The following is a 16,422-nucleotide window of genomic DNA, read 5'->3' on the forward strand; positions in this document are numbered from 1 at the left end:
GCTGGTGGAAAACGTTAACTTCCATGTACGAGCTGCTGCTGAGCTTTATCAGATTCAGGGGAAAAAAGGGAGAAAAGTTAGATTGGGTTATTTATAAAGAAAAACGGGAGTTCTCCGAACTTTGAGGCTCCTTTCTGAAAGGGACGGCAGGAGACCTGGCTGGCGGCGGCCGCTGCGCTCTCTCCTCCTCCGCAGCCTGCGCGTTCCCGGCACCGGCGCTCGCTCCTCCGACAGCTCCCGGAGCCCCGGCCCTGGCGCCGGCCCCCGCGCCCCCGGCCTTGCGCTGTCCCCCGCATCTTTTCTGGCTCCCCCAAACTTCAGCCGGCGATGGGACCCGGCTCCCACCCCCGTTCACGGCTTGCTGTCCCGGGGCAAGGCTGGCACCGCGTCCAGGCTTCGGCGACGGGTCCCCCTGCCACTTCCGAGCAGGGGAGAGACACGAGTCCTTCGGCCGGGGCGGGGGAAGCCGCATTCGGCGCTGCTTTTCGGGGCCGGGCCGGGGGTCGGATGTGGAGCGAAGCGATCGTTTCTCTTACCCTGCCCGGGGATCCGCTGCTTCTCCCGGCACCGCTTCCAGGGGCGGCCCGGAGCCCACTGGGGAGACCCGAGCGCTCGGCGGGCGGGCGGACTGTCGCTACCACTCGGAGGGAAGGAGGGGGGCAGCGGGGCCAGCGGCGGCCGAGCCCCCGCGGAAGACCTCCAAATCCCGGGGCAGCACCGGCGGGGCTCGCCGCACCGGGACGGCTGCATGCGGGCTCGGGGCTACCGCTGCTACCCACCCTCCCCTCCCCGGCCGTTTACGGGGCGGACGGAAACCTGCCGCCAGGGCTGCCCGGTGGTGGTGATGCTCCCGCCGCGCCCCGGTCCCGCCGTGACCGGGGACGCGGGGGTTCTCGGCTCCCCCCCCCCCCCCCGTAACCCCCTTTTTTTTGACCCTCCGGCGCCACCGTAAAAGGCAGAACTCTTAAGGGGGCACGGTGGGGAGGGCGGCGCCCTGCAGGGAGCTAGCGGCGGCCGGGCGGCGGGGGAGGAGGGGGGGCGGCGGGCACCGGGTGCCCGCCGCCCCCCCTCCTCCCCCGCCGCCCGGCCGCCGCCCGGCCCCCCCCGCGCCGGAGAGGATTTCCTCGGTCCACCTTAACGCGGGGCTCGTTCCGCCGCCGGGCGGGCGGGGAGGGCTCGGGCGGCGCGGGGCCGCCGGCTCATTCCCCTGCGCCCCCCGGGCCGGGCAGGGGGCGCTGCGAGCCCTCGGGGCGCGCCGCGGGGCATGGCCCTGCCAGGGGAAGCGCCCGCTCCGCCGGCGGCCCCCGGGAGCGGCGCGGGTGCACCTTGCACCCGAGGGAGAGGTGACTGCCTGCTGGGCGGCCGCTGGCCTTCCCGGGATCGGCCCGATCCCGCCCCGCCGGAGCTTTCCCCTCCCCGCTGGCTGCACTTAGCCAGCGCTGTTATGCCCTACCCGGAGCTCCGCTATTAAATAATTTAGCGGCGGCGGCAGCAGCGCTTCCCTGCCCGCTTCTCACCTCCTCCCGGCCCCCGTCATCAATTATTCAGGGCCAGCCCGGTAACCGCCTGGAGCCGGGCGCGGAGAGGGAGGCGGCGGCGGGGCCCTACCTCGGAGCCCCGGAGGAAGCGCGACCGGCCCTCGGGGCGGCAGCCGCCGCCGCACCACGAAAAGTTACTGCCGCCTCGCCCCGGCGGGAAGAGGTTGCGGTAGGGTCCCTGCTGTCGCTCGGGTCCCCGGGGGGAGCCCGGGTGGCAGGAGGCGGCGAGGCTGCGTCGGACCGACCCGGGCGCCTGGACTGGATGCCGGTGGCAGCTTTGCGCCTCCCCGGTCGGTCCGGTCTCCCTAACTCCGGCTTCCCCTCTATCCCCCCCCTTCCCCTTCTTCTCCCGGCTCCTCCTCCTCTCCTTCCCCCTCGGCCCTCCCCCAGCCCGACTGCCCCTGTCCTTGCGCCCTTCTGCCCTCGATCCCTCCTGTCACCATCGCCTCGTCCTGCCGCGCTTCCCCTTTCCCACCCAGCCCGCCCGCCCTCCTCCTTCCCTCCCTCCCTCCCTCCCTCCCTCCGTGCGGCACCGCGCTCGCCTTTCGTGCGCGACATGTATTATTTATTTATCGGTGTTTAATTTCCTGCCAGGTGGGTCTCTGCCTCCCACCCCTGCGCGCAGCGGGGCCCGCCGGGCCGGGCCGGGGCTGCGCGGGGCGGGCTGGGCCGGGAGGAGGTGGGCTGCTGCGCGCCCGTCTGCGCCCGATCCCGAGGCAGCACCGAGACTTGATTTTTGCGGGGGGGCGGGGAGGGGGAGGGGTGTCGGAGGCGAGGAGGGGTGGCGATGTTTGGGATGCACAGCCCTGGGACGGGAACGCCGCGCAGACAGACAGGCAGACACACACACACACACACAGGCGCGCACACACACCAAACCCGAAACCAAGGACAACCCCAAAAAGGACTCACTCTGCCTCGATGACTCAACGCAACTAATAACCGTTTCTCCGCTCTCTGTGGCGAGTCCCTCCTGCCGCTGCTGTCGCTGGCAGAGGAGGGAGCGATTGAAAGTGACACACCGGGGGCCGCCGCCGCCGCTTCCCCGCGCCGCCAGGCACCCGCCGCCGCCGCGGAGCCCGGGAGAGCGGCGCTCCCTCCTCTTCTCCTCCCCCCGTCTCCCCCGGTATTGATTTTCTCTGCTGAAGGTGTGAGAAGTCGGCTCCCTCTCCCCTACCCTCCGCGCCGCAGCCGGCCGCCCCGCGGCTCCCCGCCCCCTTGCCCCGACCTCCCCGCTCCGCTCCGCTCGCCACCCGGGACCCTCCGGGAGGGAGCTCTGGCCCCTGCCGCCCCGCGCAGCGCGGGCAGCCGCCCCGGCCCCGCCGCCTCGGCACCCCCGGAGGAGGGCAAGGAGGGGGCTGGGGGTGGGGGAAAGGAGTAGAAGGGAAGAAAGCGGCGTGAGAGGAGGAAACAAGAAAACTTTCCACCCTGGATTCTCTACTTCTGATCCATGGACAGAGCCCAACTCAGCCAACTTACAGACAGGCTATAAGCAGTAAGTACAGGGGCAGCTCCCGGGAGCCGCTCGCTAGAGGCTTCCTCGCCTGCAGCCGGCTACTCCGTGGCTGCACAGCTGGCCGGCGCGGGGGGGCCGTGCCAGCGGGGCCGCCCGGACTGGCAGCCTCTTCTCCGCGGCCCCCGGGGGCGGGCCGGGGCTGAGGCCGGACCCGGGGCGCAGCACCTGGCTGCGGCGGGCGGGTGGGCTGCCTGCCCGCCTGCCGGTCTGCCCGGCGCGATGGGGACCGGGGCGCAGCGCTGCCTGCCCCCGCCCGCGGCAGGTTGGGGCCGGGCGGCGGGACCCGCGTCTCTGCCGCGGCGGGCCCGCGGGCCGGGCGGGTAAGGCGGCGGGGCCGGGCCGGGGCCGTCGGGGCCGAACCGCTCGCTTTTAGCGGGGCCGGCTCCGGTGGCGGGAGCGGGGCGGCATCGCGCCCGGCCGGCGCTCGCCCGGCTTCACTGGGCTGAGCCGCCCGGGGGACGCGCTGCGGGGGCCCGGGCGGGCGGGCGAGCGGGGCCCGGTGCCGGGCGGCGGAGCGGGCGGGCGGCCGCTGAAGCGCCCCTTGTTTCTCTCGCCCTAGGTCCGTGCTCCTTCTACTGCGACCTGCCAGCGGGAGCCGCGTCTCCGAGCATGGAGCGGAGGAGTGAGAGCCCGTGCCTGCGGGACAGCCCTGACAGAGGCAGCGGCAGCCCCGATGTCAAAGGGCCCCCCCCCGGGAAGGTGGCCAGGCTGGAGCAGAACGGCAGCCCCATGGGCACCCGCGGGAGGCCCAACGGCGCCGTCACCAAGCCCGTGGGAGGTAACCGTGCGGCCGCGCTCACGGCGGCACCGCCGGCCGGCCCGGCTCGGCGCGGCGCGGCTCGGCTCGGCGGCCCCGCTGGCCGGGCGCGCAGGGCGGCGTGCCCGGGGTGGCATTTGGCGGGCGGCTCGGCACCGTGCGCGGAGGTGCCGGCAGGTTCGTGTGGCAGCTGGCGGGGTGCTGCCCGCTTTCCCTGGAAAGCGTTTCGCTGCTCAGCACCGTTGCGGTGTTGGGGGTCCGTGGAAGGACTTCTGCCGAGGCCTGCGGCGTGCAGGACTCACTCCTTGGAAGGCCTCCTTCCTAAAGAGGCCACCCCTAGGCCCGGGCTCTAGCTAGGCGGCTCACAAAAGGCCAGGCCTAATCCTGCTGGAGGGTAACTGGGGGAGGGCTGGGCCCTGGGCTCGGCGCTTTCCGCATGGGAGCTGGCGGATCGCCGCCGGGGCAGCCCGCGGGCATCCCCCGCGCATCGCCGGCGCCTCCCGCAGGGCACGGCAGGGGCCGGGGCGGCGGGCCTGGGCAGCGCCAGCAAAAGAGGGCATCTCCTCCAGGTTAGGTACAAGCAGCCTGGCTGCATTCACGGGTGCGGGTGACGTGAATTAGGTCTCTTACACCCACCGTCACAGCTCTGAGGATGGGGTCTCCAGGGTGGAAAAATGGCAGCGTTTATGTTTCATTTAGGGATTTTTTTTTTCTTTCTGTAAATAGCATTTTGTAACAGTTGTTGTAAAAGAGGACAGGGCAAAATGTGTGCAAGGTTCAGGTCTTTCAGCAAAATTATTGAGCATTAGTTTTGCAGCATTCCTGCAATTCTCTAGAATACTTGTAACTTTCATACTTACTTTGCTATCTAGTTGCTGGTCAGTTTTGTGTTTAGAGCATGTTTAAGTGACACGCGTGGTTGCTTTTTTTTTTCCTTTTCTTCCAAGTAGCTAAAGTTTCCAGTCACTTCTCCTAAACGCCTTCCTTTTTTCATCTTAACTCTGATGCTGTTGTGTTTAACACAGTGTAGCCTCGTGTTAGGAAAAATATATTTAAAAATCTTTAAATTAGCCTGGTGTGGCGAGCAAAATATGCAGGGCAGTCCACAAATAACTTTACCTTTTTTAAAAAAACATCTCTCTGTATTTGTGTTTTAAAATGTGCAGAGTGGTAACACACAAATGTAGTTGTTTATACACAAAGAGTTCGTGTAAATGACATTTCAAGAGATACTTTGATACGGTCGTCACATGACTCTATTACGTGAGGTTTATTTAGCGATTTTGCCATTAGATGCTTGTTTTAGACCTCTTGCTCTCAATAGGCTTCCTAATTGCTGAAGTTTGCTAAGGGGCTGCAGATTTTATTTTATTTTAAAAACGTAGGATTCATTTATATACCTAATGAAGGGTAAGAGATCTCGCCAGTTTTTTATGTTTCTTGGATGGCTATATGTCTGTTTTTAAACCTCTTCTCCGTGTTCTTCTAATGTGTGGAAAAAGAAGAAACAGCTTTGCAGTGAAAGATTTGTAGTGCTATTCCACTTACAAATTGGTCAAGAAATATTTTGTTGAATAATTTAAAAAAATGAGCTAGTTAATCATATAAAAAGTCATATATGTAGTTTTGGATGCCTTTCTCAAGACTGAGGCATTATAGCTGCTTGATTTTAAAGAGAATGTTAGAACTGGAGCTGAAATCTTTTTCCTTGGGGCATTTATAGAGATATATTTTAAAGAAATGCTTTTAAATGTTTTGGAATATATATGTTGCATTCTAATTGCAGCTGTGTTACCCAAGAGAAATCCACCAGCTTTTCTAGTTATATCGGTGGTTCAGCTTGAATCTGGCCTGTTAAGTTATGGAAGATTTCTTCCACTTAAGACAAAGACTCTCATTTCTGAAAGCAAACTTTTAAGAGCCTACATTTTCATTCATTGCTCTTCAGCTCATTTATGAAGTTGGTGTACACTGGAGTCTAAAAGTATGGGGGAATAGGAAATGCAGGAGTAATTTTTTTTCTTTTCCTTAGCTGGTGTTCTTTAAACAGTCTCAATCTCTTTGGTTTTAGGCTATTCATAATAAAGTTTATTCATTACTCCTTATTGATACTGAAAGCAAGAAGAAAATTATTCTTGTCTGAATACTTACCTAGGTTCTATAATACTCAATACTAAATTAGTTAAGGCAGATTTTTTTAATAAGATAATGGTGCTGTTTAAAATTGATTTCATTTTTTTTTCCTCCTGGAAATGCTCTCAAGATAAATCAACATAGCTAATTTCCAGATATTTTTTCCTCTGCGCTTTTTCAGGTTTGATCTTTAAGAACCTGTGTGACCAAGTGATCTTTTTCTGAGTGCAGATCGCACCGGTTTGGATATTTCTGGAAGTATCTTTGCAATGATCGCTGCGGTGTTAGTAATTTTTTCATTTGAGTTGTGAAATGCAGCTGTAGACGTTCGCAGAAAGGCTTACTTTTAATATAATGGCAAATTAGTATAAAAATTCTCTTCAAATAAATATTAATAAAGGCTCTTTTAGTATTGTTCCTAGTGTTTGATAAAAAGGAAACTATTGAAAGTCATAGTGAAATGACATCTAAGGCTTCAGTTGTCAGTCTTTCAGTTTATTCTTATTTTTCAAGATTTAAAAAGCGCTAATGTTTACTGAATGTGAACTTCAGTTGGGAAAAAAATCAAAATACTTTACTGGAAACTAGAGACCACTTTAGTTTTGATTTTTTTTTTTTTAATTCTATAAAGTATATCTAAAGGTTTTGAAAGCAGACAGATGCTAGCAATTCTTTTTTTCATCTCATTTTGGGCCTTAGATATGTAAATGCTGAAATTCCTTCCTATTTGTCAAGTGGCTTTTTGGTGTAATAATATCTGTTTCTGAACTTAATGCCTGTGAACAGAGCAATAAACTTTCAGCTAACTCGTGCTATGATGAGACTGATGACCTTTGGTAACAAGTTTTATAATCGTAATGTTTACTACAATTATTTTTCCAGTGACTTCCCTGAGAAATAGAGAAATATTATAGTGCTGTAGGTGTTTTTAGCTTTCTCTCTAGATTTATGAGTGAAAAAGTATTTTAAACTAAGCTTTTGTAGTGCAGACAGAAAATCAATTGTTCTCATGAGAAATTTTGCCTTATGACTCTCCTTTTTTTTATTCCTAACCTGAATGTATTTAATTCAAAGGGCCATTACAGCAGCAGTAATAAACTAGTGAAGGTCACTAAAAAGATAAACGGGGTCTTAAAGGTTGTGTTTAATAGGGGATTTAAAAGTTTTGGTACTGTTTACAATGTTGTTAGTGTCAGTCCAATGTGTTAGAGTCCAATTTTGGTTTGCCTGACTAACCCAGTGCTTTCTAAAATGTTTCAGCAGTTATCTAACCAGTCTGTTTTAAAACCTGTGTGTAATAAAGCAGAAGTGCTCAGATATTCAGGAGAGGCAGGTTTTATAAAGGTCCCCGGGAAAAAAAGGCTAATATCGCTTTAAAAAACATATGAAGCCTGGGAGAGAGTTTAGAGCAAGCAAGAGCACTATGGTGTTGACAGCTTTATATCCCTGTTGGGTAACATTCACTTACTAGAATTGGCGTCTCCTCTCAGTTAGTAATTCACTCCATAAGGATTAAAAAAAAAGGGATGATTAATGGCTAGGAAACTTATATTTACAAAATTGTTGATTGCAATTCATGAACCTGTTTGTGTATGAGTGGATATGCGTATATATACGTATGCGTTGATTTTGAATAGCGTAGGAAATAAGCATCCAAAGCCTCTGAATGCAACTTAAAATACCAGTATGCAGAATAAGCTGTTTTGAAGTTTGGTTTTGCTGAAATAGAAACATAAAACCAAAATATAGCCAAGACACACGTTCAAATTTGGAGCAGCAAATGATTGCAAAAAATTTGCTGGTTAGATTAGTTTGACGCAGTCTGATAGTAATACGTTCTTATTCATTTAACTGTTAAAATGTGTGATTTAATTTACAGAGTATTAATGGAGGAGACAACTTTCAAACAATTCAAACTAAATTGTATGATTAGAATGTTAATCTGTAGCTGTGATTACTGTGCTCGTACAAAGTCGTATGTACCAGAAATGTGGATGCAGTGACTCTTCGGAGCACTGCTGCTAATTGCAGTAAGCCCCGTAAAGTTCTGATGTATCACGGTCTTGTCTGCTTAGGTGTAGTTAGAAATCTGTTTTTATATATCTCTGAGGCGACAGAAATGCTGACTGAGGATGGTTAAAGAGCTGTTTGTCAAAATCCATTCTAAATATTTCTGCAAAAATGTCATAGGGTTTGTGCTACCTTTTATATTTTTTACAAGGATTTAAGGTACTTTACTGGAGAGAAAATCCACTTCTGTGCAGGCGGAAGAGTACAGCTTGATCAAATTTGCTCCTCTCTTCTAAACAGTTAGTTAACATTAAACTCTAAATGGCATCGTGAACGGAGTAAGGAAGCATGTTTCACTTGTCCTTACGAATTGAGTAAAGTGAAAGGTTAAGTTTTAGATAGTCTTCCTGCCTAGATCCTAGATGAAGAATATCTTCCTGCTGCCTGAAAGAAGTACATAGCTATTTGAAGGAATTAAACGCATCGAGATAGAGAAGCATGAAAGCCACAAACCCTTGTTAGTTCAGGAATCAGCAGTATGTGAATATATTTTATGTTTTATCTGTTGCAGAATAGTTGGAAAATGTTGCCTTGTACTTTGATGTAATTCATTACGGATTAAGAGGAAATGTAAATTCTTGAATTTTATGCGTTTCTGATACGTAATGAGGAAGAGACCTTTAATTTAACAGGAACAGTAAGAAAAGCAAGATAGTGATTTCTTTTTCATGACCGATGGTTAAAAATGAGTTACCAGTCTTTTTGCTGATTTTCACCCCCCACCCCCTTTTCCAATCAAATTATGTCATGTAAATAGAATAAACAGAGCAGTCACTCCTGGGGTCATGTAGTGTATCAGCTGGATTTTTGCTGAGGTAGAAAAATAGTCTTTTTTTATGTGTTTTCAGTACTTGGTCTGTTATTAAAATAAAGACACGGTTAAATATACATGCAATTGAACATATGCATTAAACAGAATATAGGGTATCCACCCATTCGGTGACCTAGGCATAATTTGATGTTTAGAGTAATTTTGGAACTCTAAGTTGCATCTGCAGAAAGCCACTGACAATTTTGAATTCGAGATTTAAGATTAGCTGTAGTAAGATTTTATTTTTTCCCGCAACAGCTCCTAAGCGTTTCGAGTCGTCTCCCCGCTTCCTGCCCACCTCATACCCATGGCCACGTTAGTTAACTAGATGCTATTATTCTCATCATGAACCAAAGGAAAGAAAAAGAAACCAACATCCTTGAAAAAGTCAATGTTAATTCTTCCCCCCACACCTTTATAAATTGGGTCCTGCCTTTTCTTCTTTTCACAGAGATAGAACAGAGTAGATTTACTGTCAATTATTTATAGGCGTTTGTTTGAAAATGGTTAAGGTGATTCTGTCAGTGACTCCTCAGAATTGTTTTTATGCCTGAAAAAGATGGCAAAATCATATTAAAAACTCTAAAGATGCCAGTGAGGAAATGTATTTTCAAGAAATTTAATAGCGACGTATTTCTCACTCAGAATTTAGGTTAAGGATTCGGACATTGAAGGAAGAAAAACAGTATTAAACTTTTATTGTTATGAATAAATACTTAGAGGTGAGGTTTAAAGATTCTTTTCCTTTCCTAAATACTTAATTTTGGGGAGTCTTTGTATTCTATTTAAATTAGTTTGCTGTACTGAATATTTCATCTAGATTTAAAAGGAGAAAAAAACTGGCATAATGTAATTGTTATCAAGTCGTTATTTCAACAGACAGCTATGTCTTATTTAAAATTTCTCATTTGTAGGGCAGACTTTCAGATGGTATCAGTTACTTTAAAATACCTTTAAAGTATTTGAGTTTAATACTCTTCATAGAGATGCTAGTCTGAATATTTATTTTTGCAGTTACTTTCCATTATTGCTGTTCTCCTTAAAGCTGTCTGTATGGAATGGGGAGGAAAAGGGTCACAATGGTGACTTAGAGCTTAAGTAAAATACTTGGACCAGTAAGATTTTTGTCACTCGCATTGACACAGAAGATGGTAATACAATATGGCATCTATGATGTTGTAAAATGAAGACAGTTTTACCGCAGTCATGTATTTATATTCACCAAACAGCTGTGTGACCTGTTTAGGAAAATTCTTATTTTTGTGATTGAGCAGTCCCCAACCTGCTTTTAAATCTTATTTTTAAACTTTTCAAAATAACTGAAAATCTGTAAAACTTAGGAAGATTTTATTTCGAATCCTAAATTGCAAGGCATAGATAAGTTAGGCCTTTAATTACCATCCCTCATCATAATTTAGTTAAATTAGTAACTACTGCTGTGTTTTAGGATTAAAGGCCCAGTTTTTCAAGGTATAAAGTATTACCAAGTCCCTTTGAATTGATAGGATGGGGATTTGTTCAAGATAACCTGTGCCTGATTCAGACTCTGTAACTACCGAACAAGCGTGCTCTCCTTTTGAAGCTCAAAGTGGTTTTGAAACCAGCCCGCTGTGTTGGACGAGGAACCGATGCCCTTTCTAGCTTTGAAAAAATTGTCTTGTGGTAATTGGTTCCTACTGTATGAAATGTCCCGGGTCAGATGCATTGGTCCCCACGATGACATGTGTCACTAACACAGATGTAAGAAATAGTCACAGCAGACAAAAGGCAGCTGAGTATTTGATGGCTGTTGAGAAATGTTTTCTAGCCTCTAGCCATATTAAAAAAAAATGCCCTCCAACAAGCTTTGTACTTGTTGCAGGATGCTCATCAGCGACGTCTCTGCTGTGGGGTTACATACAAATGAGTTTACATTGATTAGTGGTACGAAAGACAGAAAATACGCTTTGCCGTTTAATTTGGGGGGAATTGTTAGCCCCTCTAGATGAGGTTCTTGTGGCCATTCATAAAGTGTTGACTGCTTTAATGTGTGATATGTTCTCAGCCAGCAAGTCATGTTGTCCATATTGTCGCAGTTCTATATTAGGAATTCTTTTTTTTCCAGAGTTCATGTGCTTTGTACAAAAGCACGTATTGCAGCTGTTGTGTGTACTTTGTCCCTGTCTTCATTTGCATTGATCCAAATATTAGTAAGGGAAAAATATTCCATATATCCAATTTTAGTTTGTTTATTTTAGAGAACTTTTAAAAAATCATAAACTAGTATTTTAAGTTGTTTTTTCTTTTTAAATACCTGTACTAGCTCTGCTGGTATCCCCTGAAGATTTACAAATATACCAAGATGTCAGCATTTGTCTGTTAGCAATTTAAGGCTGCTGACGTTGTGAAACCCTTATAGACAATGTTTGAAAAGTTTTTGGTTTTTTTTTTTTTTTTTTTTAAAGTGTAATTCTTACTCTGATTTTTAAAGATGTGAACGTTGATGTTGATAGTATCTGAGGACTTACGTAAAACCTCCTTCCAGGAGGCATTTCTACTTGCAATAAGGCTATACAAATAATTTACAGGATTGCTTAAAAGATGGACTGTGAGCTCCGTCATCGCTAGTATCCTAGGTGCTAGGGCAGAGATCTCATGTCTGAACTCAAGATACATTTTAAATTTCCTGGCAGATGCTGAATGATTATTGGTGTTACATGCAGCAATGTTAGGAAAAAGAGAGGATTGTCATGATTTGTATGAAGGGAACAAAAAGAACTTGAAGAAAAGAGACAGGTAGCCCTAGATAAAAGTTTAAGCATATGACTTGTTTTCTAAATAGAAAATTACCTGGCTAATAGTAAAAATTGTCAGTCATTTTGCTCTAACTGTTGTCCTTGTATCAGACGGACATGCAGTATTAAACAGTCTGAGCACAACTGTACCTTGTTAGTAGCAATGTCAGCAAGGTTAATAAAAATAACCTGTCAGACTATATTTTATATGAAGCTGAGGCATCTCTTGAGATAACCATACGCCCACTGCATTTTCAGAGTGCAGTAGAAATGTCTCCCACTTAAATATGCTCCCTCCTTATTTGTTCCCCAAAGACACACGCTGAGATGAAAAGACACTGTTGACAGTAAACCTTTTCAAAAGTACTAAATCTGGCAAGAAATGTAGGGAGGGGAGTTTCTTGTATCAAAAACCATGATTTGTATTGCTGCATACAGCCACAAGGTTACTTTCTCTCTCTCTCTCAGACGTTCTATTTCTATTTGTATAATGTTGAGAAGGGTCTGGATTAGTCTGTCTTTACTTGTGTATCGCCGACACTTCACTCTTTAGAAGTTGCTGACTTTGTCTGCATTTGGACGGTAACTTCAGATAAGTGAGGAAACTCGCATAGAAGTATTTACCATCATGGTAATCTAAACTCACAGAGAGTGTTTTGTCATAAATTTAGCTGACAGGCATATATTGGAAATGAAGCATGTCATTTTCAAAACTATAACCAGACTATTTTTTGAGAGTAATATAAATTCATATTTTGAGCATATTTAGGTTTATATGCATTTCCATTATTTATATATTAAAATTAGATGTGCACAATTTCCAGCCTTATTATTTTGAATGGTTATTAAGAAATGTAGTTATAAATTATGAGTTATACAATACTTTGGAGTAAAAGGTGATTTTCATAATGTCTTTTCGCAACTTACAAATAACTTTTTTGCCATAATACAAACATGCTAGCAGAGCAACATGATAGATGTCTCTTTAAGTATCGTAGTAAAAGAAAATGACTTGTATTCTGAGGCTGTGGATAGTTTATGTTGTTTTGGACCCATTTCCCAAGCAGTGATCGAAAACAGATTACAATAACAATTATACAGTCAGAAGATGCAATATCCATTTCTGTTTTAATTGAGTGAAAGAATAATAAAAACATCATTAAGAAAAATGAGGTGGACCTGTCATACACTCTACCAATTTTTAGACTTGGAGAAAATGCAGAGTAACAGAAGTGGGGCTTTTTTTTTTTTATTTTTCCCTTTTTTTAAGTCAAGTTTGTTGCTCAAGCTAGAAGTCTGGATGGTAGACTTTGAATGGGCTGCTGTGAGCAAGTACGCAGTAAGTAGGCATACTGCTTGACAGTAAAGTTCAAGTTAGGCATTATCTGAGTGTCTGGGTTTGGCTTAATAATGAATGTAATGTTTCTGTCACTGGTTTGAGCCTTCCTGATTATATTAGTATGATCACAGTGTCATACTGACCTACCAAATAGATGAGCTCAGAGAATGCCATGGACAGGTAGAAAGTAATAAGAAAAGACTTCGTTCTCCTTCAGAATAAAAAGCTGTGCTACTTTATGGTTTTTCCCAGGGTTTTTGCCTCTCCAAATCTGTGGACATGTATGCCAGTAAGAGTACTCCGTCTCAAGCCATTGCTACTTGGGACTGACTCTTCTGTGACCCTTTAGCTACCTCCCCATCTCAATCTTCTGATTAAAACCCCGCAGACAGAAGGGCCCCGTGCTGGGTGCATACTGCAGCTGTGTTCCTCTTGAGAAGGGACCTAAGTGTAGTTGAAGGCCTGAGGCTGAGGGGACTTGGCTCTTCATTTTCTCTGAAGCTGAGTCCTAGAGCTGTAAGCAGAAGTGTCCTTTCTGCCGTACGATACGTGGAACGAGAGATCCTCTCTACGGTAGCCTTGGCTCTAGTCGTGTACCATACAGCTTTATAAATCAACATTTGGAATGGCATCCGGAAGTGAACCGGGAGCCAGTTCAGCCTTTGGAGAGCAGATGTAATCTGCTTTCTTTGGCTAACACCTCTAAGCGAGCACATGCATTTGCACTAGCAGAAGTATCTGATTCTCCAGTGTAGTTCTGTGTACGTAATGTTGTAGCAATTCAGCCTGTTGAGCCCCAAAAGCATGGATTGCTGACTCTTAACAAGTGAATCCACACACAGTAGGTCGGCCTGTAGGTAGGTCCTTTCCACTCCCTCCCCAAAATATGGCTAACTGGCTGAACAAAGTAAGTGTACTGTGCATACCTGAGAAAGAGGATGTACCTGTTAACTCTTGTTCCTCGACCTCATGACTTGTTTGATAAAGATGTGGTAGTTATTAAAAACTGTTAGATTAATGTGACCTGCTGGCTCATAAAAGTAAATGTTCCTAAAAGAATAATGTTCAAATGGGTGGTTGTCAAATGTGTGATCTCATCTTTGTGGAAATGTGGAGTTCTTCCCCCACAGCTCTTGATCTTCTGTCCTTGAAAAAGAAGGAATACGAGAGAATGCCACTCAGAAGTTGCTCTCTCTCTGCAGGAGTGTGGGGTGTGGAAGATTGGAGTTGTAAGTAAAGGCCAAGCCCCAGATGCCAGTTCCTGATGCGTAATGGGCCGCGGGTGCAGGCTGTCCAAGGAGTCTGCATATTGACTGGTGAAGTGGGAAGTTAGCTGCTTTCTAGAGGACGGAGTGATGGAGCAGCTCCTACCCTTTCCTGGTTGTGGTTCTCTCCTCCATTCATTTTCCCGCTGAAGATATGATGAAGATTTCTGTGGTCTCCTTATACCAGAAAAATACCATCTAGTAATGATGTTGCCATAGCAGTAGCTGAACGCTTGCTGAAAGCGTAGCAGGGTGAAGGGCTCCATCAATAATCATTGAGTTTGATGACATTTATTCTGAGACAGTGTTTAATGTGGCTTGTCGTATTGCGTGCGTACTTGTAACTTTTACCCATAACCAGTTCTGCCATATCTGTTGACATTGTCACTTAGAAATGAGGTTTTCCAATGCTGCCGGTATCTAAAAGACATGAGGGAAGGAGGCAACGATTACAATGATTACAGATCCATTCAGCTTGTCTTACAACTGGAGCCTGCAATTGGGCTTGAGGACAGAGATGTAGGTGCAGTAGTTACATTAGACTCTCTGTCAGCTATTTATCTGCTAACGTGAAGGAGGGGCGATACGATTTCTTCTTTTTCTTGCCAAGGGGTGGTTCACAGATGAATGGACACGAAGGAGAAAAGAGTTTGCTGGTGGGTCCCAGTGGAGATCCCAAAACAGGCCCAAGTGTGGTACATAGCTCTTCTCCAGAAGTAGAACCTCAAACCAGCTACGAAAGCTTTTCTGTTACATTCCAGGGGACTTATCCCAGTACCAGGAGACTAGTTAATAGAACCTTCATTAAAATGCTTTTGCTAGAAGACTTTTTTTTTTGCTTAAAAATATGGTGGCATCTGCTAGCACCACCAAAGTTAAGGGCTTATTAGTGGTTCCAGTTTTCAGGGTTTAAAAATGTTGGTCATTAAAATTAATTCTGGGTGGAACTTGGCATAAAGAGTCATAGCCCCTTAGGCGAGTTTTGTTACGTAGTTGAGAGAAAAACAACAGAAAGCAGTCCCCCAAACCAAAAACCGTTCCCGAACCCTAAACTTGTTTTTAAGTTACAGAAACCAAAACCTAAAACTTATAGGAAATTAATGGCTTAAGATGATTTTTTTAAAAAACGCCGGTTTAATTTAAAAGCGTTTCCTTCACTGGTTTTGAGTGAAATGAGTATATTTTCCATTAGTTCATATTATAAAGTACTGCTGTGGGGTATTTTTTCTTCTTTTTTAACTGGGAAACAAGTTGAAACAACCGAGCTGTTTTAATTAGGAAAAGTGTAGCTATAGCGTCTTCACCTTTGCCTTTCGACGTGAATGGTTGGGCTCGATGATCTTAAGGGTCTTTTGCAACCTAAATGATTCTATGATTCCATTCTATGAATTGGAAAGCCTGCATGTGGTTCTGGCTGAATGCATGGCGCTGGTACTGCCACAGATGTTCCTGCACGTCTGGTGGGGGCTGGCTGGCCGGGGAAGCTGAGCTTTCCGCTAGAACAACAGGGACAGCTCGGTTGTTTGTGCCGCCTTCTGACTCGGGCTCCCTTAAAACCTTATTTTGAGGTCTGGGTTATCATCGCTCTCACTTTTCACTCAATTAGGTGGAGAGCTGGAAGTGCTTTATTCTCCTGTTTAAGTGCTTCTGCCTCCTGGCTGCCCTGTGCGCGGCTGTGCCGGGGCTAACTGGGTGGCACAAAGCCCCAGTGGCTGCTCCCTTTCTTGCCCGTTGAACCCAACCAGTGGGACAGATTCGAAGTTTGGGTTGAGTTAGTCCAACTAGTTTAGCAAAGGGGGTTAGTTACCGGAAGCAGCTGATCCATTTTGACTAACAAAAGGTCTCATCTCCTGTGAGTAACGCTTCCGTCCCAGACACGCAGCGGAGAGGCTGCACTAGAGGTAGATACTTCGTATCCCTCTCTATTTCTCATTTCTTGTTTGTCTCAGCACGTGCTCTGAATATGGCTTTTCTTTTACACCATTTTTTGAGAAACTCAAGTATTATCAAATCAAGTTACGAGTTTCATAATATGTTTCTGTGGTGGGATAGTGGCCTGGAATATTTCTTGTTACACAGTAAAGCTGTTATTTCAGCTAGGAGAAGGATTCTTTGGCTAGTTAAGCTGTCAGAAGCAGGAGACATCTGCAGAGACGTTAGTGACTTCTTTATAAGATTTCCTGAGATCTGGGATAGTTGTGATGGTTGGGAGACTGAAG

General features: G+C 47.1%; 1 protein-coding gene across 1 annotated transcript in view; it reads left to right on the plus strand.

Moving 5' to 3' along the window:
• Window positions 1–3,648: 3,648 nt before the first annotated feature.
• Window positions 3,649–16,422, plus strand: part of SATB2 (SATB homeobox 2) — a 130,887-nt gene continuing 118,113 nt past the window's right edge. The window contains exon 1 of the mRNA XM_075153591.1: window positions 3,649–3,832. Within this exon, the coding sequence (XP_075009692.1) occupies window positions 3,664–3,832 (169 nt within the window). The 5' untranslated portion in view covers window positions 3,649–3,663. The remainder of the gene's footprint in view (window positions 3,833–16,422) is intronic.

The sequence above is a fragment of the Calonectris borealis genome, chromosome 6 (genome assembly GCF_964195595.1).
Source record: "Calonectris borealis chromosome 6, bCalBor7.hap1.2, whole genome shotgun sequence".
Taxonomy (NCBI): Eukaryota; Metazoa; Chordata; class Aves; order Procellariiformes; family Procellariidae; genus Calonectris; species Calonectris borealis.